Source organism: Ptiloglossa arizonensis, chromosome 1 (genome assembly GCF_051014685.1).
Source record: "Ptiloglossa arizonensis isolate GNS036 chromosome 1, iyPtiAriz1_principal, whole genome shotgun sequence".
Taxonomy (NCBI): Eukaryota; Metazoa; Arthropoda; class Insecta; order Hymenoptera; family Colletidae; genus Ptiloglossa; species Ptiloglossa arizonensis.
Window position 1 is genome coordinate 31057790 of NC_135048.1, and position 23699 is coordinate 31081488.

The 23699-nt window shown below is 34.8% G+C and overlaps 3 protein-coding genes across 19 annotated transcripts in view; 2 read left to right on the forward strand and 1 right to left on the reverse strand.

Moving 5' to 3' along the window:
* Nc73ef (oxoglutarate dehydrogenase Nc73EF) lies at positions 1 to 13449 on the forward strand. 5 transcript variants are annotated; one of them, XM_076312068.1, is made up of 16 exons: positions 1 to 153; positions 2474 to 2728; positions 2844 to 3053; positions 4374 to 4494; positions 7631 to 7886; positions 7971 to 8205; positions 8288 to 8467; positions 8556 to 8736; positions 8828 to 9108; positions 9183 to 9411; positions 9487 to 9765; positions 9848 to 10026; positions 10138 to 10572; positions 10677 to 10831; positions 11348 to 11485; positions 11674 to 13449. In XM_076312068.1, the coding sequence occupies exons 2-16, from the start codon at positions 2480 to 2482 to the stop codon at positions 11771 to 11773; spliced, it is 3228 nt and encodes a 1075-aa protein (XP_076168183.1). In that variant the 5' UTR covers positions 1 to 153; positions 2474 to 2479; the 3' UTR covers positions 11774 to 13449. The 5 variants fall into 5 exon arrangements, with proteins under 5 accessions (XP_076168183.1, XP_076168192.1, XP_076168173.1 ...); XM_076312077.1 differs by lacking the exon at positions 1 to 153 and adding an exon at positions 837 to 855; XM_076312058.1 differs by lacking the exons at positions 1 to 153; positions 4374 to 4494 and adding an exon at positions 5804 to 5906.
* Zasp66 (PDZ_signaling and DUF4749 domain-containing protein Zasp66) overlaps positions 11674 to 23699 on the reverse strand; it is a 19136-nt gene continuing 7110 nt past the window's right edge. For 6 of the 11 annotated variants that reach the window (XM_076312117.1, XM_076312186.1, XM_076312160.1 and 3 more), the window contains 6 exons: positions 17584 to 17739; positions 17334 to 17384; positions 16754 to 16842; positions 14746 to 14890; positions 14631 to 14669; positions 11674 to 13942 (listed from right to left, as the gene is read on the reverse strand). In XM_076312117.1, coding sequence (XP_076168232.1) covers positions 13850 to 13942; positions 14631 to 14669; positions 14746 to 14890; positions 16754 to 16842; positions 17334 to 17384; positions 17584 to 17739 — 573 coding nt within the window. In that variant the 3' untranslated portion in view covers positions 11674 to 13849. The other 5 variants (XM_076312142.1, XM_076312167.1, XM_076312136.1 and 2 more) reach the window with 4 other exon arrangements.
* The window catches only part of LOC143147184 (uncharacterized), a 9199-nt gene continuing 3364 nt past the window's right edge, over positions 17865 to 23699 (forward strand). Inside the window, exons 1-6 of one of the 3 annotated variants that reach the window (XM_076312220.1) lie at positions 17865 to 18146; positions 18203 to 19381; positions 19859 to 19913; positions 20027 to 21459; positions 22294 to 22700; positions 22867 to 22951. In XM_076312220.1, the coding sequence (XP_076168335.1) occupies positions 22436 to 22700; positions 22867 to 22951 (350 nt within the window). In that variant the 5' untranslated portion in view covers positions 17865 to 18146; positions 18203 to 19381; positions 19859 to 19913; positions 20027 to 21459; positions 22294 to 22435. Of the gene's footprint in view, positions 18147 to 18202; positions 19382 to 19858; positions 19914 to 20026; positions 21677 to 22293; positions 22701 to 22866; positions 22952 to 22978; positions 23665 to 23699 lie in introns of those variants that run through there. The other 2 variants (XR_012992190.1, XM_076312230.1) reach the window with 2 other exon arrangements.

The window sequence follows — 23699 nt, forward strand, 5'->3', positions numbered from 1 at the left end:
TTTAAATCGGATTATTGTGACACTGTCCGCAATATTTAGACGTTAGGTGCGCTGAGGTCTGTTTCTCAGATATATTTTAAGAAGACGTAGTTCGGTCTACTTGTGAGTTGCAAATGGTGGAAGGCCTGTCACCGTTGGTTGCGTTAACATCAGGTACGTAAATTTTTGTCTCTCTCATGTTTGATTCTTTATTCATTATGTTAATAAGAAAATGATTAGGATTTCTGTCAATGATTGTTAATTATTATGAAGAAAAATCAATCTAAATGAAAAATAGTATTTTCTACAATTGAAATTTTCCTTCGATTACGTAAAATTATTTCACAGACGGAAATAGTCACCTGACTCGACAAACATGGTTACTTTTCCAATATTTTTGAGAAAATACACAATGATTAAAAACTTTTAAGAATTTTTGCTTTTTTGTAATAAATTCTGAGGATTTTACAAGCAACTTAACAAACTGATTTACTATCTGAATATGATCAAAAAATAAGTTTTTACTTGTATGTACATATGTATAAATGCAGTTGTGTAATCGCTATAGGTATTTAGTACTACATAACTAATCCTGCTTATTCTTTCGTGCCTTTTACTTTAAGAAATCTTTTTTAGGCTTTGTCCGTATATTCATACATGTATATATACGCGTATATGTCACTGCGAAAGCGACCACGTTTTAGGAGACAAATGTCACATGGACACTGATAATGTCTAACAGATTCTTACTGTTAGTACTTATTTAATTATTTTAAAATCTTGAAATTCCGGTAACGAATCTAAAGTCGGTCCATAAATTTATACAGATCAGTTTGGCATTATCCGCGATTATATGAAAAGTTTAACACGAGAAAGGTTAGTGAAAATTAGGTCAATGTCTCGTCACGCCTATTTGTTAACATTGATTCTCGATGTTTCATTTTACCTAATATGACATTTTTATAAGTTTCATACAATTCTAATCGATATTACACTGATTGATACGTCATATATCATAATCATTTATAATTCGTTATTTCATAAATATATTGTAATTAATACATATTTTGTTTTTTTGCTTGCATATATTACAAATAAATTTGCATTATATTATATATTCCACTTAGTCTGTAGTCTGTATTTATAATCAATTTTTTTTTATATTTTGAATCAAGATATAATTTATTGTTCTTATCTGTCATTTGCAGACACATTTATTCTTTATCATATCACAACAAGATTGAATACAGAAAATTTGTCTGGAATTTCCTTAATCTATTATGATTTTCTTGATTGCTTATTTAGCTAATATTAGTCATTCATTACGACTTAAATGGACAAGGTTGTTTGTATAGATCAGACTGTATTACAATGTATTATTTCCTGCTCAGACATTCACTTAAGTATATTATCATAATGTGTACTCTGAATTTGCGTCATAATATGAAAAAGATATAAAGTATAGAAGTTCTTAAGTATGATTCTATTTGCAAAGTAATTGCCTAGGTTTTAAACATAATATTAATGTTTTTCTTTTAATACATCTAAATAATTTAGTTATATCAATATATTAATTTCCTTTTATAGAAAAGTTTTAATTGTTTAATGCGCAATTTGTTTTATTACATATATATAGTGTTACAGAACATTTTTTGGTTACATGCCAATTTCTCAAATAAGTTTGACATTTTAATATTTAAAATATTGAAATACATTAATTAACATACTGATATGAATTAAATAGTTTGCTAATATTACATTCATTTGCAAAGTTCTTTCAAAACGGTTTTCATGGTTTTAAGTAATATTTTTAAAAAGATGTTTTTTATTATTTATTCTTAGAATAGCTATTGGTTTCATCATATATTAAATTTTATAGTTGGCACCTAACATATTGTTGTGCAATTCAATTCTACAATTAAAATCAAAAAAGAAATTTAAAAATATTCTTTCAAAAATAGATCAATAAAATTGTACTAAATAGATTTACAAGAAACTTGTATTGTACTGAAAACATAATAGTAAGCAATACATTATATCATAGAGGAATGTATACAGTATTTTTTAAATGTCATGCTACATCCATAGCAATTAAGTCTTCTTTATCTTTGACAGAAGGCTATAAGTTTAAAAATTAAATGACATAATAGGACGGTGATATTATTATGATAAGTAGAGATAAGAATAACCATTTCTAATTAGAGTTATCTGTGAACAAAAATTGATAAAAATTAAAAACCAGCATTCTTAAGTCATAAGTATTTACTTTGTAAGTGAATAAAATCAGCAAAAATATTTGTACATCTTAATCTTATAGATAAGAAACACTTGTTGATTTGATCCATGATTTTAGAGAGGATATTAATATCTAAATGTTATCTTACATATGTGTATTTATATTTTATCATATCATAATATTCATAAAATATATATTTATTATAAATTAAATACTCAATGTTTGCATTTAACATAACGTTAACATTGTTTGATATAGGTAAAAATGTATAAGGCAAGGACAGTATTTAGTACGTTGGCCCCCCTTGCACCACGCATGTGTGGGCCAGAAAGATTTGTATCATGGTTGGTGCGGAGCCATCCCCTGTCTAGGACCACACAGGTGATGGTTACTGAACCAATTAGGAAATATAACAGCCGGGTAGCTACTGAGCCTTTTTTGAATGGCAGTTCCAGTTCTTATGTAGAAGAAATGTACAATGCATGGCTTCAAGATCCCCACAGTGTACATGTGGTTAGTAGTACATCATACCTTCTTAACTTGTGTACATACATAAATTCACTGAATATAAATATCTGTACTATTCAAATAGTGATCTTTTATAAACTTAACAAATTTTTTTTTATAGTCGTGGGATTCATTTTTTCGTAGCAGCACTGCTGGAGCTGCCCCAGGTCTCGCATACCAGGCTCCTCCTTCTCTTGCTCCAAGTCATAACCAGGTACCATTAGGAGCATTGTTACCACTTGGTGGTGGATCCCAATTGAGCCAAATACCTATTAATGAGAAAATAATCGATGACCACCTGGCTGTTCAAGCTATCATTCGATCTTACCAGGTATATATGTATGCATTTTACATTCAAAATAGAGAAACAATTATATTTATGTTTCAACAAAATATTCTTATTATGTTTTTGATTAAGTTGGTATTCTGAACAGTACATTTTTAAATATGTATATCAGACATGTACATGAAATGTTATATTTTGTTTTTGATACATTGATTTTTCTTACTTAAAGTTATTTTGTCTAATACAAAATTATATAATATTTTATTACTTTGTGTAATATCAAAACTTATGGTGAATTTTTTCTTTTTTTTTGGCAAAGAATTAGAATATTTTTATTACAATTATTGAATAGTGCTGTTTGAACAAATTGATACTTTCTTTTGAAAACACTATTTAATATTGAGAATATTAGGAACACTAGAGCATGAATTATGAAAACATTATACGTTTATGTTGAAGGAATATATGTTTTATGTTGAAGGAAAGTCTTTACTATTATAATGCATGTGACATGAGTTTCTTTTCAATCTTTGTGACCAACTTCTGCTTTTATTAACATAAATGTATCCACTGATATAATTCATGTTTGAACTATACAATCAATATACAAATATATGGTTTGTAATTAAAAGAATTAGAATTTGCAAAAGTTGAGATACAAGAAATTGATGTAGAAACTATTTCATTAGGGGCTATCATGTGCATCATTAATTCATCTCATTTGGTCAATATGCAATAAAAACGTACATATATTAAGCATAAATTAGAAGCTCATTTCTAAGTATTGCATAATAGCCTCGTTTCATTATTATGAGATTAGCTATTCACTGCATCTTTCACTTTAAGCATGTTTTCTAAGTATTTCCCAATATTAGAATTCAAACTTCACAGTTTGTAATGCAAATTAAATATTTATACAGTCATTGTTAATCACTGATCAAAAAAATTGTCCATATGTATCTTCTACTCACAAGTAAAAGGAAAGGCAAATACTGGTATAATTGACATGAAATGAGGATATTAAAAAATAATTAATGTTCTGAAAGTCAATTAAAATATTATGTTAAATAGTACAAGTAACATTTTCATATAGGAGGAGAAAGTGTAATGTTTTTATATTTTATGAAGAAGAATGTATGATTGGTACTGTTTTAAAGCAATTCAACACTTATTCTTTTATAGACTTAAAAACTGAAACTTTAATGTCTTATAGTAGAAATCAGAGTTTGAGAATAAACTAGCTGTCGATTGTATTTTTGATAGCAATATCATCTGTTTATAATGTAGTGATGTGTAGTCAAATTTGGCAAGTAGAAAAAATGATATACATTGGGGTACTTTTGGGATTATTCATTGAACATATAGGCTCGAGGTCACTTAGTTGCTGATTTGGACCCACTGGGTATCATGCAAACAGACCTGGTACATACACATTATGCAGCCCGCAAGGGGTCTCCAGAACAGGTTCTACGTCAATATATGCTTGGTAAGGCTTTTTCCCAAACCAATTCCTCAAAGTACTACTTTAGTCAGTTTTCATGTATTCATAAGGTAAAGGTGTATCAAAAATGTAATGTTTGTTGCTGAAATATGTGATACTTTGTATTTGTTTTTATGATTTATGTTGAAATTTACATAAATGTTAATACTTTTAAGATATTAAAGCTTTTAAGACACCTTCACCCAATATATACATCATATATCATCTCATATACATGAAGATCATGGTCTCTATCAAACACATTAACTCCTTCTTAACTGTTTAACGTTCTTCTTCTGATCTGATATTCTATGTACTATATAATTAGTAAACTTCTTATTTTCTATATTCTTTTTAAAATTAAACATCTTGCTTGTTAAATTTTATCGATTTAACTTTGTTTCATCTTATTTGAAATACGACTTAAATAATTGAAATAACATTTTTCATGTGTTAAATTTATTTTGTGTAAAAAATTGATAAAATTATATTTAATTTCGTACTGGTAAAATAGAACAATGATAGTGTTCCAATTTTATAAATACTGAGAAGGCGTTATGTGGCTGTTATTCTATGAAAGGTTTTACTGATACTGAAAATGTTTTTATTACAATAGATGGGATGTTAATTGGTTTACATTTTGTGGTTTGTATTAATGTTACGTAAAAATGTACTGAAAGATATTTGCAAATGAAATTTTAGCTTTGTTGTTTTGTAGTCAGTGTGTTAGTACTTGTGATTTGTGTTTAAATATTATACGTACATAAATATGCCTAAGGTAAGAAAAAGTACTTGGAAATTCTTGCTTTGCATGCTTGCTAATGATGTTATTCTTAGCTTTGCCTTTACATGTTCGCAACTTATCATGTGGAATGTTTGTTTTTGAAACAGTCTACCATTTAACTTATCCATGTCATATTGTTACATTTGATGTTTCTTTTCAAGAGGTATTTTCAAATTATACTAGTTTTATGTAATATTTTAAGAAATTGTAAAACAGTAAATTATCAAATAAAAATTTATGAACTTTATCATGTAACAGGTTTAATAATTGAAAGCATGTATATGATATCAACATGCTTTAAAATACCATTATTAACAAATGCTTATTATTATAATGTGTTCATTTCCAATTACTGTGATGAGATATTTTCAAAGTAATGTACTTGTTTCTTTTTGTTATTAATACTTACATGTCATTAATATATGTTCAAGCAAAACATCAATCACAGTAATTTATCTTAATATAATGAGTTATTAGATTTAACAAATTAATAACTACTTAGTTCGTATGAATGTGGCATTAAATTGACAGATTCGTGGCCATCATATCGCTAAATTGGATCCACTTGGCATCAACAGCGCTGATCTTGATGATAGACATCCACAAGAGTTGCTCTATAATCATTATTCATTTGGTAAGCTCATATGAATGTGTCTTTGTATAAATTAAAGGACTACAGATACTATATGACGCATTTCAAATGATATACCGTAATGTATTAACAACAAACTTCAATGAATTAAACTGCTTGACACTTAGAAGAACCTATATTTACTATTTCTTTGATAAATCTCTTTTGATACTTACATAAGACATTATTTATCAATTACTTTCTTCATCACGATATTACATTTACTGTTATTATTTTTATTATTATCATCCACATTTCACTGTCATATTTTCTTCCTGGACACAAAATATAGCATTTTAAATGCAGTGAAAATTCTAAATTTAAAGCATTATACAAATAATTGAAATTAGTAAAAATATAATCTTATAATAAGATTAATATAATTACTATTTAATTATGTTTAAGGGCAAAAAGTTTTACTATAGTATGTAATTGAAGAACTCTCGTACCTATCCGTTAATTTAATTATTCAGTTTAAGTCTAATGTCCACAGGAAACAGAGCACGTACTACTTACTCGCAGGAACTACAATACCGAATAGCTGCAATTATGAAAAGTATGTAAAAATCACAACCCAAATGAAAGTTCTGTTTAAAGCTCTGTGAGTTGTTAGTATCTTTGGGAGGCGTTGGTTTATTATGGGATTGTATAAAAATTGGTATTGTAGGCAAATTGTAAAGGTGCTTGGGTCCTTTGCATAAATATTGATTTAAAGATTGCTATATTTTGCTGTAAATATGATTATGTCAGGAATAACTTCTAAGCATTTCATTTGGAAGAATTAGAGGAGGTACAATAAAGAAATAACATTATTACTGTGATATTTATATACAGTAATATGATAAAAATTATATTATATTTTTCTAAAAAATAATATATAATTTTTCAATTATTGATTTAAACTTCCTCTTTAGCTTCCTATTTATTTAGTAAATGTACTTTACATTATTTATATTTTTCTAACATGATCTTTTAATCTTTTATATTTTTTAATCTTTATTTTGTATAATGTGTGATTGAGAATATGAAAGTCCCACTGTTGTCTGTATTACATTTCTTTATTGCTACTTCAGTTTTGTTAGTGATTGTTTGTACTAATGTCGCTTTATTTCGATTTACAGCTTTACATTTTATTGAAATTCTTTTCCCAGTTTTCCATTTATTTTTCTACTTTTTATAAGTATTATGAAGGTTTGTTACATTTAGCAATTGTTCAAGATATTGTGCATGTATATATCATTTTCCAAATATTTTACACATACAACGTTATTAAATAAACTAATTTGCTTACTTACATAAAATAAGTATATAAAACATTACTTTAAATTTTTACATTTTACGAAATTAATCGTGTACAAGTCCTATGTATAATTCTACATTCCACCGAAAGTAATTTATTTCTTTCATTCTTTGCTTTACCCATAGCTTACATTTTCAGTATCAGTCATAAAATATAAAATTTATATATAATGGCAAAAGAACAATAATGTGTTGTATACAATATATTGTACAGAATAAGTAAAACTTGTATCATATTTCATATCATCATACACGAGTATTTAATTAAATGCCATAGCTTTCACAGATACAATTCTTAGAGTTGTTAATAAACAAATATCTTATTCATAAGTATCACAATTTCGTTCATCTTAAAGCTATGGCATTTAAATGGTTTGTGTTCATTTTCTTTAAAAACGAGCAAGTATTTGATTGTATGATTTCTACAGAGGAGTCGGACATGGATCGCATTTTCAAGTTACCATCCACGACTTTTATTGGCGGTAAAGAGAAATCATTGCCGCTTCGTGAAATTTTGAAAAGATTGGAGTCCGCTTATTGTGGTCATATTGGTGTGGAATTCATGTTCATCAACTCCTTGGAACAATGTAATTGGATTCGTCAGAAAATGGAGTCACCTGGTATTATGGAAATGACGAACGATGAAAGGAGGCTTATTTTGGCTAGATTAACTCGCGCAACTGGGTACCTAAAATGACAACTTTAAAATCTGGATATATTTATGAAATAGTAAATTCAATTTTTGTTGTTTTTATCTTATCGTTTTAGATTTGAAGCGTTCCTTGCACGCAAATGGTCATCTGAGAAGAGATTTGGGTTGGAAGGTTGTGAAATTCTGATCCCTGCTATGAAACAAGTAATCGATAAATCTACCGAGTTAGGCGTCGAATCCATTGTTATGGGTATGCCTCATCGTGGTCGTCTAAATGTCCTTGCCAATGTTTGTCGTAAACCTTTGAGTCAAATATTTACACAGTTTGCGGCTCTCGAAGCAGCTGACGATGTAAGCACACGACAAATTTTATATGGATTTTTATCTTGTAATTCGTCGACATATTTTATACAACTAACTTACGATGCATTAGGGATCTGGTGATGTCAAATATCACTTGGGAACCTACATTGAGCGTTTGAATCGTGTAACGAATAAGAACATTCGTTTGGCCGTTGTTGCAAATCCATCTCACTTGGAAGCTGTTGATCCAGTAGTACAAGGAAAGACCCGTGCAGAACAATTCTATCGAGGTGATGGCGAAGGAAAGAAGGTACAGTACATAAAATATGTTACATCAAAAGGAAAGTTTCATTGTGTCTTCTTCTTGAAACCCTTGCGATTGAATTTGCATAAAACAGGTCATGTCCATTCTTTTGCACGGTGATGCCGCATTCTGTGGACAAGGTATTGTTTTCGAAACAATGCACTTGTCTGATTTGCCCGACTATACGACCCACGGTACTGTCCACATTGTGGTGAATAACCAAATTGGATTTACCACCGATCCTAGACATTCACGATCTTCTCCATACTGTACCGGTAAGTTCATCGCAAACATCAAAACCGTTATTTTGATATTTTAATATCCACTGTATTTAAACTGTATTAAACTAATGTTGTCGTTTATAAGATGTTGCAAGAGTAGTCAACGCGCCCATTTTCCACGTTAATTCGGACGATCCGGAGGCAGTGATGCACGTTTGCAAAGTTGCTGCTGAGTGGAGAGCAACTTTCCATAAGGATGTCGTTATTGATATCGTATCTTATAGACGAAATGGTCACAATGAGATCGATGAACCGATGTTTACGCAACCTTTGATGTACCGCAAAATCAAGAATACTCCACCAGCTCTGGACAAGTACGCTAAATCCCTTATTGATGACGGTGTTGTTACTTCCGAAGAAGTTAAGGTACTAAAATTAAAAATATATTTCATTTGAATAAATTAATTTAATAGACTTCTAATACTGGCATTATTTTACAGGATGTCAAAGATAAGTATGAAAAAATTTGTGAAGAAGCATATACCAATGCTAGACAAGAAACGCACATCAAGTACAAGGATTGGTTAGATTCTCCGTGGTCTGGTTTCTTTGAAGGCAAAGACCCATTGAAAGTATCCCCAACTGGCATCAAAGAAGATACACTTATCCACATTGGAAAAAAATTCTCGTCACCACCTCCTAATGCTGCTGAGTTTGTAATCCACAAAGGTAAATATTGTTTTGTTTTTTTTCTAATACAATTTAAAATTATTCTTCTACGATGAATCAATTAATATATTGTAGGTATTGAACGTATTCTAAAATCTCGTATGGAAATGATTGAGGCTCGAACAGTTGATTGGGCTCTTGGCGAAGCAATGGCCTTCGGTTCTCTTCTCAAAGAGGGTATACACGTTAGATTGTCTGGTCAAGATGTAGAAAGAGGAACATTCTCACACAGACATCATGTGCTTCATCATCAAACCGTGGATAAGGCTACTTACAGGCCATTGTGCTATCTTTACCCAGATCAGGCTCCATATACTGTGTGCAACAGTTCTTTGTCAGAATTCGGTGTACTTGGTAATAAATAATGAAATTCTTTGTACTTGTTTAATTAGTACATCGTAATGAATAAAATTAACACGTCTCGCTGAATTTTCAGGATTTGAATTAGGTTATTCTATGACAAATCCTAATGCATTGGTATGCTGGGAAGCTCAGTTCGGTGATTTTAACAACACGGCACAATGTATAATTGATCAATTTATCAGCAGCGGTCAAGCTAAATGGGTACGTCAATCTGGCCTTGTCATGTTGCAACCTCATGGAATTGAGGGAATGGTAAGTTAATTGTATATTACTAACTTTTTTGAAGTTTATTAGTAATTACTTTTTAAGTAGAGCTTGGTAATAATAAAGACAGTAATAAATTTAAATCGTCATTTTTTGTAGGGTCCGGAACATTCGAGTGCTCGACTGGAACGATTCCTCCAAATGTCTGCGGATGATCCAGACTATTTCCCTCCGGAAAGCGAAGAATTCGCTGTACGTCAATTGCACGACATCAACTGGATTGTTGCTAATTGCAGTACACCAGCGAATTACTTCCATATTCTTAGAAGACAAATTGCATTACCATTCAGGAAACCCTTGATTCTAATGACGCCAAAGTCGTTGCTTCGTCACCCAGAAGCCAAATCCAATTTCGACTTGATGTTAGAGGATACAGAGTTTCTTAGAGTAATTCCAGAGGAAGGTGAAGCGGCGAAAAATCCCAATAACGTTAAAAGATTGTTATTCTGTTCCGGAAAAGTTTACTACGATTTGAAAAAAGCACGTGCAGAAAGGAAACTAGATGATAAAATCGCTATTGCGAGAGTTGAACAGGTAAATGATAAAATCGGATTATTAATAACCGTTTGCTTTTCTCTCTGCAGTTTTATTCGGTGGATCGAATTTATTAACTTGTAATTTAATTTTATTCTTTACAGATTTCACCCTTCCCATATGATTTGGTTAAAAAAGAAGCTGCTAAGTACCCCAATTCAGAACTGATATGGGCTCAGGAAGAACACAAAAATCAAGGTGCATGGACATATGTTCAACCTAGATTCTACACGGCTCTTAATGGAACACGCCCTGTATTGTAAGTATTGAGTATACAATCAAATTTAAAATCATTATTTTGTGTACATGTAGGAAGTTTATATTTGTAGTAATTAATTTAAAAATAAGGTATTGTAAGTTTAGTAATCGAAATCACTGTCTTTGTATGCAATTTCATTTCGTGCAATGTGACGTGGCATACATTATCTTGTACATTAAATATGGCTTGTATTTTTGTTTAATCCCTTCATTCTTCACGATCAACTAATCAATGAGTGTAACGTAAAATAGTTTTTCAAAGTAACGTATGGATACATTCATAAAATAATTTGTTGCCATAATTTGTTTTTTATACCTTTAGCTGTTCACATGGCCCACGTTTTTCACTTTGCCACAGTTACGTTTGTAACGCAAGTTATAGAATCTTGATCCATGCAATTATACCATGAATATGCAATCTCTTTAAGCACAATGTTTATTAGTATTGAAATATTGGCAACTGCTTCTTACGCGATTTTTTTTATTAAGCAAAGTACAAAATTGGGCCATGTTACAGCAGCGGAAGTACGTCATACAAGAGTGACGGTAGCGGAGGGTGGTTTAGTGGATGGTTTTCATCAACTAAACCAACGACGACAAGTGCGTCCGAGCCCCAGTCAATAGAATCCGATAAACCCATACAGAGAACAGTGAGGTAATGTTAATTACAGCATTTAATTGGGGAACACTTGATAATTTTTAATAAGAAGTTTAGTTGATTATTTATGTTCATTCAGGTATTCTTTTATTTCAGTAGACATAGATGATAAGATGTAATTGCAAAAGGATTGCATTTTTGTTGTATAGTTCACTAAAATCAATGGATTTTATTTTATTTTCCAGGTATGTTGGTCGCCCAACAGGAGCTTCACCTGCGACAGGAAGCAAAATGCAGCATCTTAAAGAACTGAAACAATTGCTTGACGACTCTTTTAATATTTAATTATTCTTCGTAGCACTATGTAGAACACATCTTTTATTTATTTTTCGTATTGTATTTGTTATATTCCTTTGTCCTGCTCTACATACACCGTTACAGAGGTCGACATAGTTTGAATAATTTCTCCATTACTGATTCATTTATAGAAAACGGCACGCGCGAATATTTCGTTGATGGCGATTTATATCTATCGCGAGTTACACGAATTTAATACTTTTCATTATTAATTTTAAATCTTTGACTTTGCTTTTGAAATTTCCTTTTTCTCTAATTTAGTGGTCCTTTTATCAAATCGAATACGTACCCAAGTCATAAAGTTTTATTTTCTTTGTAACTATGTACATATGCATTCGCAATGAGTAATCCATGTAAATATGTGTGCATTTCATTCTCGTTTAATGTTAAAGGAGGTTCTGTATATTTTTTTTTAAGATACGTGATCTATTTATATTAGTATGCAAGTTGAGTGTTGAGCTCAGTGTATGTTTGAGTTTAGAGGAATTTTTTATTCTGTAAATATATCGAAAGTATGAAAATTACATTAATACGAATATTTCCGACATGTATTACTCAATGTTTGGCTCCGAAATCTTGCGTAAATGGATTTCTCGCCGAATGAAAATATTCGCGCGTTGACGTCTGTATTTTATTTTGTTAATATGTTGATAAAGTAACATTACGAAACGAATAAGATTAAAGAGAAAGTATTATTTTTAATTTATACAACATTTTACGCAGAGCGTAAATATGCGAATAGTTACAATTGCGGAGATTTAAGTGAAACTTTTCGGGGTTAGCTGTGGATATATACGGCAATTTTTTTATTTCTTTATTTACGCCGTTGCGAAAGACAGCCAATTAATTTAATTTTTTATCGCCGCTCTATTTTTATAAAAAATTAAATGATTGGTAGGATGGCCAGAATTATTACAAGTGATCAAGTTGTAGCGTTAGATTTGATTACGTACTCAGTAGTATACGAATTTAGTTTCGTATAAATTTAATAAGGAAAAAATGTATCAACGAAATCCAATCGTAACGTTACTCCTCGAAAAGTTTTAAAATTTCTCCCATTTGAAAAGAGTGGTGAGAGTAGAAGACAAATTACTAGTACGTTAGTAAAGATCTAGGAAATAATTTTAATATTATTATACCTGAACCAACCTTATGCGTTGGTTACTGCATAGTCTGCGAAGGCACAGTATTTATATTCTTCTACGTACGAATTGTTTAAAAAATGGGTTTTGCGAATGGAATATTTGTCACAAAGCGGTGCATTGATCAAAAAATACTTTATCGAATTCGACTGGGTGCATTTGTAATCGAATTTACCAATTTCGAAATAAGAATGAAAGTTCGATCGAATACTTTGCAACAGTTGTAAACTTCTATTCAGATATACTTATATGAAACAATAGTATTGCGATATTTCGAAATCTGCTAGGATATCATAGATGCAATGTGATCCAATACAAACTGCGTTACTGTTATTCCACTCATAATTTTTTGTTGTTATATGCATAATAACGACGACGCAGCCATGTATGCTTTAATAATAAAAATTAATAGGTCGAAGTTGCTAGTGAAAATGAATAAAAATTTTATTTAGTTATAAATACAGTGACATTGCAATAAATATTGTAGCATCTTATAATTGAATTAAATTATGTTAGTCATTATTTGGTACTTATTAATTTTCTCTCCATTATAGTGTGTTCGATATTAATTTTCTTTGATAATTGCTCGTGTTCAGGGGAAAACGAAAAGGAAAGACAATGAAACAACAGCTATTTTACATCGTACATAATCCGCATTTATAAATGTTTATTTAGTTGTATGACTTCATTGAAATCTCAGGTAAGAATTTATTACATTTTAAAAAATTCGATTTGGATATAATTCTTTTTATCTTGTAACAATAATAATTACCTTGCTTTTTAATTTTTTATTTTGTTTAAATTCTTATTATTTGGCACTTTTTTGTTACCATTTATTGCATTATACAATAAATAAAATATATATATATATATTTATATATTATAAATAAGATATATTTATAGCATCAGTTCAGAAGTGAATTTAATAATCAGTTTGTCCCAGCACACTGTACATAATCCTCTTAAAGCTGTTACTTTGGTGGATCTTCTCGCCGTCGTCGTCGGTGACATTTATCTAAAAAGAAACAACAAATTTTTCCTCGTATAAATCACACATCATTTATAAGTTTTAAAAATGCTAGACATGCATTGCAGATTCCATTACGAGTACGTATTTCGTTTAATTGGTGCAAGTTAACCTTCTGTTAACTGTTTTCTTAAGTTTAATTTTAATGCAAAACACTTATTTGACGAAAGTCTATATTCGTTCATAGATGATCGATTGGAGTGTACGATACTCTGCCATAACGCAAAACGTCTCATGCATACAAGCAGATTCATGCGGGTGCAGATACACAAATTACACGTACAAGTTGGTGTAAGGTTTAATAGTCGTTGATGCGATCCTTTATGAAAGGAAGAGGGAAGGGACGTCTGTAATTTCCACCCTTGATCAAATAAATATCAACTATTAATTTTATCATTTGTTTTTAACATGGAAAATGAATAACTGTTCTTTAACGACAGGACGAATAAGTAAACATGAAAAGAAATATGATCGATTGATCTTTTAAGGACATTATCATTATTTATGTATTACGATATTCAAGTGTGTTCGGTAAAGAAAGACGCATTCGTTGCGTGCAGTTCATGCAATTTTACATGCGGGTACGACGAAGAAGATTCAGATACGATAACTTGCACAAACTCCTTTCTTCTGTTTTAATCTAATCTAATATTAAAATATCGATATCTATACTTACAAATGGTCCAGCGGGACTCTTTGGTCGAGCGTAGGGTACCTGAAATCATTATTACTTTAAAACTTTTGTTTGATTTTCAAAACTCGTAATTTCAATAATAAATACGAAAGCATACCCTATTTTGATTGACTTTCTGCGGCGAGAAAACACCGGTACGCGCCGGCTGTTTCACCTCCTGCACTGTATCACCAAGGGCTTCCTCTTGCAGAGCTTTGTAAGCCTCGCTCTTACTCGGGTCGTACTTCACCGCTTTCTTCGGGCTGTATCGTCGTATCGCATGTGTACACATGGACTACTTTTAATTGATTTGCTTTGCGATTTCGTCAAATCGGTTAACAGCAGCCAGGGTTATGTATCGCCAATTGCTTGTTCGAGAGCGACTTTTCGGTCCGCTTCCGAGCTCTTATCGTTAATCTAATTACAAACACGTTCTAGCTAGATGCTCGATGCTTTTCTTCGAGGATTACGTTCCGTATCTCGTCTCCTTTGATCGTTTAATTCAGTCCTGTCCACGGCCCCATTACTCATTAGACATTCTATCGAGCTCATACAAACCCAATACGAAACAGCAATAATTACCGTAGACGTCAACTGTGTACGTCACTGCATAGATACGGCTTAGAAAATCGAAAAGTCCATGTGTGTATCTATATGTACATGTAACTAAGTACGTCACGAGAATGGAAAATGAGGATCGCGTTTAACGTGATTTGTAGTGGGATTAGGGGGGGAGTGACCTCGAGTGGCTAAAATTTTTGCCTCTAGCGCACGTTCGTGTACTATAATAATGGCGACAGAATTGAGAAATTTGCTTCGATTCTAAAAGCAATTGTGAACAGGACAGATGTAAATCTGATCTCCTTTACTCTATGATTAATTATAGAAAGTTTTTACGTAGTATTTTTCAGGAACAACAAATATATCAACACCTAAATCACGATCTGTAATTCTCGAGAATCGCTCTTATTACGCAAGCATCAAAATTAGTAAGACTACTTATATTCACGTATATCTCATACGATTAATTATTTGATTATTGTCTACTCTACAGCATGCAAGAATATAGGATTGTTATTTTGCAAACTTTTGCGAGGTTTGTTTTTCTAACTTTCCTGCCGGTTTTATCGATACTATTTCGAGACCGCTACAATAAACTGCAAACAGTTACTTCACGATTCTACGTGTGATCTAAAAGTAATAGACGATGAAACGATAAAATTCGAATCGATAATAATTGACAGTGTTATCGTAGAGTTTTGGAACAGCGAATAAACAGCCGTGGGAGAAGCATCGAAAAACGTCTCGAACTATAGATATTAATTTGGCTTATTGAATTGCGGCCACACGTTCTTCGAGGAGGCGGCCTTGGCCTGCTCCTTCAAGATTCTCGCTTGCTCCTGTATTTCTTGTTTCTGTTTCACGAAGGAAAAGTCTATGAAAATGCTGTAAAATAAACAAACCGCACGTGAGTGTAATCCATTTGCAAGAGATACAGCTGTGTAAGAACTGAGCTGCGTTTTCTGTTCTTCGTCCATACTTCGTCGCGATAACGTTCCCGCCAGCCTATCGTCGATAAATCGATCGATCTCCGATACAGAACTTTCGATCAATATCCTTCGCGTGTTGAATAGAGATCGTTCGTTTTGAATTTAATAATTTTGTCTGCCTACGAGTTGAGTATTAGTAAGCGATGCATGCGACTTGTAGTTGCACGCGTTTAAAAAAAATGTCACCGTTGTCCGTTGCATACAAAATTTAAGAAGCCTCGAGATCGAGTCAAAGTATTGTCATAAAAAATATCGATATCGTGTGGAAATTTGATATTTGATAGATCGAAAATGTCGATATATCAAGATCGATGCACGATATACAGCAACCGAATTTTAATACGAAACGTGACTTCGATATATTGGGCAAATCGAGTTACAGTATGCAAGTGTCCGTTGGTTATTAGTGTCAAGATTACGGTTACTTTTTAGAGTTAATTGTTTGATAAGTGGCAGCATTCAGCAAAAAGCCAATTCGTATTAATGATACTAACTTTATTACTCTACTGCAAGCTACACGACGAATTAGACGTTTCCTTTATTTTTTTTTTTCATGAAATCTTGTTCAGTACTTACGGTATAGCAGATGCCTGGCATTTAATAGTGTCAGCGATATTCTGTTCAGAGTAGAGGCCAATCGGTGAGTTGAATTGCTTGTGGACTACCTACGAAATCAAATGAAACAAAACGATGAAAAAGTTGACCGTAAATTAATTGGAAATTAATCACAATGGTCGAGTTGCCTTGATGTTTCTATTCGAATGTATAGCATTAGTATTTACATGTTGTATTCCAATGTGTCTTATATTCCCTAAAGTAAGTCATACATTTACTGTTAAACACATTGAAAGTATTGATAGATTTTCGGACGGTTCAATCTGCTCGTGGAATGTTGTCTAAGTCGAATAAAAATATACATACACATACGCGTTTTACTATAAAATGATTGCTTAATTTTTGATAGGTTAATTTACGACAAAATATCGATAGCATGCTACATTATCACCGACACTCGCAACAAATTTCGATGGTATTTGACGTAATGTAGTTAGAATTTAAAAATCGACGCATTTAAGCTTGAATAGATCGTGTGGTTTCGTTTAAAGCGGAAGCATCGATGGAAGCGGAAGCGATTCGAGAATAAAGTGGTCCAAACCTTTGGAACTTCATTCGGTCCCAAGACACGTTGAAGTACCGATTCCGCCACCTAGTCGGACGTTTTATGAAACACATTTACAAGTTAAATATTCTGAATTCTTTTATTGGGAACCGGGATTACGCATAACGACATATCCGCGATAAGGAAAATTTGTCCTTCTTAATAGAAAATAAAATGTCAAATTTTATTCGTAGAATATATTTTCTTCTTCCTTTATTTGGTAAGGTTAAGATTCGCTAACACGCACCTTTTGCTTCATAGCAACTTCGGGATGAGCTTGTTCGTAATGATGAGGTGCCGCTCTGATCATCGGATTTGGATGATGGCGTAGGTAACACTCTCCGAGCGGTGCATCCTTCTTGACCTTTGCACCTGGCAAAACCAGAGGAGTCGTGCGGTATGGCTAAAAGTTTGTTTATCATTAGAACCAGACAATCACGTGTGCTACAGTTTATTGCGGTTCGTTTACAAATAAAACTTATGCGAGGATCCGTATAAGGTTCTAAGGGAATACGTTTTCAATAAATTCGAAATCTTAAACGTAATATGCATATCCCAAATCCAAATACGCATTATTAAATAAATTACAAATCGTTTGCACAAACCGTGCACTCGGTCGATAAGAAAGTTCAATCGATTAGTTTCAAAACAATCAACCCTCGCGGAACCCGAAAACTACAAATGTTTTGTTTCATTACTTTGAATTATTTTTTCAGATTGCAGAATATTCATCGCGTAGACGTGTACCGAGTACAGGGGTTTGCGAGAGCGACATTGACAGCGTTAATTTTGAAGACTCACTGGCACACGGTAAGTGAAAATGTTGTGTGCATTACAAACAAGTAACATCATTTTGTGTGTTACAGTTGGTACGTGATCTCGAAAACTTGCATACTGAGCAATCTCACGAACTCTTGTATCGTTTTAGTTAAATGAAAAACGAAGACAGTGGAATTAGAATAATTATCGAACTGGGAATACCCGAACAGCAAGTTCTTAATCAGATTGGTAGGCGTGGAATGCTCTGCCAGAACGGCGTCAATTACCGACTAACGAAATCTAAAATAAACTTTAATAGAGGCCATGGTGATCGATGATACCTCATTAATTCTCGACACTGTTACGATAATGGAGCGCGGCTTGCATCCACGAACCCGACCAAAAATAAATCGATGATAATTTCGAAGATATTGACGCCACTTTCCGTTGAGCGGTTTTCGTCCGGTTAATCGGATGGATCAAAGTAACGTTCAAGTATACCTAAATCGAATCTCACGATTCGCAAACCGCTGCCGGTTCGAATCCATCGAACAAAAGACGCGTGGAACTTTTCGGTTCTATTTGCGTTTAAATGACTTCGTGTCTGAATAATTCCCGAGTCGAAACAGCAAAAGCTGGCGATAATTTTGGCAGAGCTATTACAACCGGAAGCGGGCGAACGTGCGGTATAGAATACGTATGTATATTGCTCGATGACCGCTCGTCTCGAACGAAAGCTCCAAGGCGGCTAAAATTTCACACGCTTGGCTCGAGAATCCGAGCACAATGAGAAAATTGCATAAAACTGTGACATTACGGACAAAAGCATTTGCCAAGTATCCGCGACTATTCGTTATGTCATCTGCGGTTTGTTTTCTGCGTAAAATTAGGAAATTATTATAAGCACATCTTTCATTCTCTGACGATGATGATGGAGAACCAGAAAGAAAGAGAGAGAAACAGAGAGGGAGAATAGAAGACTTATGTTTATCTGCAAAACAAATGCGCTTCAATTGGCAATCGTCATTGCCGAAACACGAGGAAAATGAGAATGTCAAGTGGAACGGTGTCTAGAAAGAGCGCGGACGCGGGATAAAGTTACGCGTCGTATTTATAAGACACGCTTGCAAGAATAGAAGATCGAATTTGAGTCGAGCCGCCATTGATTTTATTTCGACGATCCGTAAATACCGATCGATGCGTCGACCGACGATTTCACGTCACCGGGTGAAATCGCGATTACGAGAATTCCATTACAAATGGGTCAGGAACATCATTTTCATAGGGTGAGCATCAGTGACTCTCTCGAAATAGATGAAGGCCCCTAGCCGGCAAAAATAACGTGTACCCCGTGTGCCACGAAATTTGTCTCCGTCGCGGGAAACGCTTCTCAATTTTTTATCGATTTTCTATTTGAACGAAAATCGGTTTGTACGAAGATGTACGATTGTCTTCGGGTAAAAGAATTCTCGGTTGGTAAGATTCGTTGTACAATAGTACCGATTATGGAGTCGGTAAGATCTAGGTTCAATTTTTGTTGTCAGAGATTACGCTTGGTGGAATTTTTATGGAAAAAATTCTTATCGTCTGGAACTGTTTTGAAAATTATTCTTCAGGAACAGATGCCTTGGAACTTTTTGTAAGAAACGTTTTATGGATACGATCGCTTTAAAACTGTCGTTAGAAATAATTTCGCGAAATGAATAAAAGTATCGTGAATGTATCATTATTGTATTTATCTAAAGAACTATTGTAATCGACAGATTCGTACGCGGTTGGGAACGGAAAGGAGAACATTCCACGGCCACGACGAAGAAGGTACGTTAAATCGAATTACATTCAGTAAGATACGAGAATCACCGAATAACATTCGGTATTCGTTGCAACGTAAAAGTATCGGATTCGATTCGAACGGAAATTTGTACTTTCAGGAATTTGTAGCCTAACCGTCCACGTTGGAAGTTTTGTGCCGACCGATTAAACAGAGCCTATTAAAAGAGTTCCGGAATTGTTGGAGCCGGCTCGAAGTTTCGTCGATTTCGCAAAGCGTTCTATACGCCGGCTCTGAACGATACACCCGACAATAAATATTACAAGGAAGACGGTTGTTCGGATCTCACGTTTTGTTGCATGTCCCCGAACTAAATTCAGCCACGACGAAACAGCTGTTTCGAAAAGTGTTTATCGTTTGGCTCGCCACCGGTATAACCGAACGAAACTTGAACTCTAAGGAAATCTCCGAGAAGTTTTTGGCAATGATACCGCGGCCGATAATAAGAAACGTTACGAACGCGATATCGGTGCACGAAGATGAATAAAATGGTTTCATCGTGGATCGTCTCGGAGCCACCTTGACCCTATTGGAAGCGAGAAGAGTCCTCACCGTTCCCGATATTTCGTAGGAGCTTGAAATACCGATTCGAAATGTCGTTCGATTTACGACGGTTCTTTTTTAACGCTGACGAAAGAATTTTTGGGGCGGAACGACTTGCTTTCGAAAAGCAAGAATTACGCGGTGTGGGTGTGTCGTTGTGTCGACCCTCTTGTGTTTGAGTAACCCAGATCTCGTTCACGAAAATAGAATAAGATACCAATGAACGGCCCCCGGTAGCGTGGTTACGTGCGTTTTATTGCATCGTGTTATTAGTCGGTCGTACTCGCGGTGTAATTCTCCTTTCGACTCGATCATTTCTCCACCGGTTGCGTTACGTTTCACGGGGGTTGCGCGCGTAATGCGTTGGCGGATCTCGCGCGGATCTCGCTTCTGGCCTTTTTTAATGTCAGTGGTACACAGCCTTTGGGACCTAGCCCCACATTCCCAACATCGTGTCAAGGTTGGCTCGCGGCATTATTCGAAATCTAGATCGTCTTACGTTACATTCTACTCCCCCCTTCGCTGCCATTCACCCATCCCCCATCCCCCCAGTACAGTCGTATCGCGCGGAGGAATCATTTGTTCGCGCGGATTTTGTTGTCCCGACTTTGGCTATTTTTGCCCGGCGATACGATAGATCCGGATTGTACGAAATTGTTGTCGCGGTTAAAAATAATTCACGGACGGAGGGAAAAATACGTTGGACGAAACCGAACGAAATCGAGCCGCGAGAACCGTGATACGTCCGCGTTGCTTACGCGACACTCTGCGTCGTTCGTGGCGGATTAAAAGAAAAAAAAAAAAAAAAGAAACGCGCTCGCGGATTTATATCGATGCGTTTCACATAGAGAAAGAATCGTCGATTCTCAACGAGGATCCTATTTCGAATCGACGGGATCGAGTATCGGAAAATGAATTTCTGAACGTTGTTAATCTACGCAGAAGTTTGACACCGTGTTTCGTCAACGCACCAAGAACGTTACCCGAACTGTAATTCAACTGTATATTACTAAAAGAAAATAGAATCCAAGTATCTCGTCGTTCGATAAAACAAAGTATCTCGTCGTTCGATTCGTTCCGCGTATTTCGTAACGTACCGAGAAAGAAGAAGACGACCTTTGAAAAGGAGTACTCCGTCCTTCCAGTTCGTCGTACGAGAAAAAGAAAAGAAAAGAAAATAAAAAAAAAAATAAAAAAGAGAAATGTTTGTATCGGAGATTGTCTTTGACCCGTGTTTCGTACCCAGTACACAGCAGCCTCCTCCTCCTTGGGCTGCTGGCGATATTCGACGTTGTTACGGTAAACGGTGGTGTAAGCCGGCATCGTTTCCCGATCGAAGACCGTGCGTGGTCCCTGTGATCTCCCTGGAAATGACACGCGCGCAAAGGATCTATCTGTCCGCTTCTCGCCTCGTTGCCCTCGTTAAACGCAAACAGCGGCTGTCACTTTTTTCTCCGTGGATCCCTCACCTACGAATATTCGCTAACGCACTGGCTGGTTGCGCGGGCGGCACTAACTCTGGCCTTTTCCACGCGACTCGCTCTCGCGCTCTTTCTTCTCCTCTCCCGTATTACCGACGTATCTCGATCACTCCTACGTTTTTGCCCTCGCGATCGGCTATACGATCTCCTTGCCCTCGCCCCGTGCACGTCTTACGAATCTTTTCGCGCCTCGCCTCGAGTCCGCCTCGCTCGTTCGTCGGTATCGTTCTATGTCGGAACGGATCCGCTCCGCGTTGGATAATCGCGCTACAGGTTTCCCGTTCTTTTTCCTATTTCTTCTAATATTTTCTTTCTCTGTTTTTTTTTTCTTTTCACTCCAAAGTCGACGTGTCTACCCCTACGGAGCCGCGTACGTCATTGGATTCGTACCAAAGCTTGCCCGAAGGCCCTCGAACGGAGTCGCTAACGAAATCACACACTTTTGAGCATCGTTCCTGTGAGTGGATGGTTACGTGGCCGGATAAATGGGAACAGAACCCGCGGACGATTGTCAACCGGTACCATTATCACGACCGGTGTTCCCTAGTCCCGTGATTAATGGACCATACGACCCTGAACGAGTATCGTCGTTTCGAAACACCGTGGAAAGTGTTTCCCTTGGCAGAGCGTCCCTCCCCACGAGAGAACCAACGATAGTCGTTCGCCTCTTCTTGATTGCCAAGTTCGCGGTAAATCTTACTACGATCTACGGCTTCGACGATCGATCTCGATCGAACTTGACCGTTCGAGGTGACTTATTTCCAGGAAGGGTGTATATCCAGTCCTCGGACGAACGTTTAATATCTACATTTGATAAAGTAGTCATAGAAGCTTTATTATTTTACCGTTTCATACTTATATGAACGATATGGGAAAACACTCAACACCCGATTGACACTTTGTTCGTTTGTTTCAGGTTTTGCAGTCGCGGTTAACCAGGAACCATTGGATAACGAGGAACCATGGAATAACGAGGAACTGCAATTGAATATATATATTAGGTTGTTCGGATAATCATTTCGTTTTTTTTTTGTGAAAATGAAACACGATTTTTTTAGAGTGTATAAACATTTTATCAAGTTATATATTCTCCATTTCGGAAAACGAAATTACTTCTCGAACAACCCAATACAATAGATTGTCCGATAAGTTTGGTCGTTCGATGAAACTTATCTAACAGTACTTACTAGGTTGCTCGATAAGTTTTATCGAACGACAAAATTTATTAAACAACCTAGCACATATATATCATATTCTCCATTTTGAAAAACGAAATGACTTTCCAAACAACCCAGTAGAATAGGTTGTTCGATAAGTTTGGTCATTCGATGAAACTTATCTAACAGTACTTACTAGGTTGCTCGATAAGTTTTATCGAACGACAAAATTTGTTAAAGAACCTAGTACATATATGTATACCGTGAATACGTAATATAACGTTCCGCGGAGCGTGAACTATGATCGAAACGGTGCTCCGAAATCGTCCTGGATCGCGCAGTATTGGATCGGAGCAATGGTTTCGATGCAAAAGCGATATTTATAGCGTGGCAACTGCCTCTACGTGGACTTTCCGGCATCGTGGCGGGCCAACAAAAATATATTCACACTTCGGATGTCCCGTGGATAAAGGCGTCTTCGGACTTTCGACGAATCTGCGCCGTTCGCTGGAAAATTGGTTCAATTTACGTTTTCCCCACGATCGCGGTGAAGCACGGTACCGGGCACGCGTATTATATCTGTACAGATGTT

Bases quoted from the DNA above. Each gene is read 5' to 3' on its own strand.
- Nc73ef (XM_076312068.1), top strand. From the start codon at position 2,480: ATGTATAAGGCAAGGACAGTATTTAGTACGTTGGCCCCCCTTGCACCA. The intron at 10,573-10,676 runs GTAAATGATAAA...TATTCTTTACAG, and splicing joins CTATTGCGAGAGTTGAACAG to ATTTCACCCTTCCCATATGA. The intron at 11,486-11,673 runs GTAATGTTAATT...TTTATTTTCCAG, and splicing joins CCCATACAGAGAACAGTGAG to GTATGTTGGTCGCCCAACAG.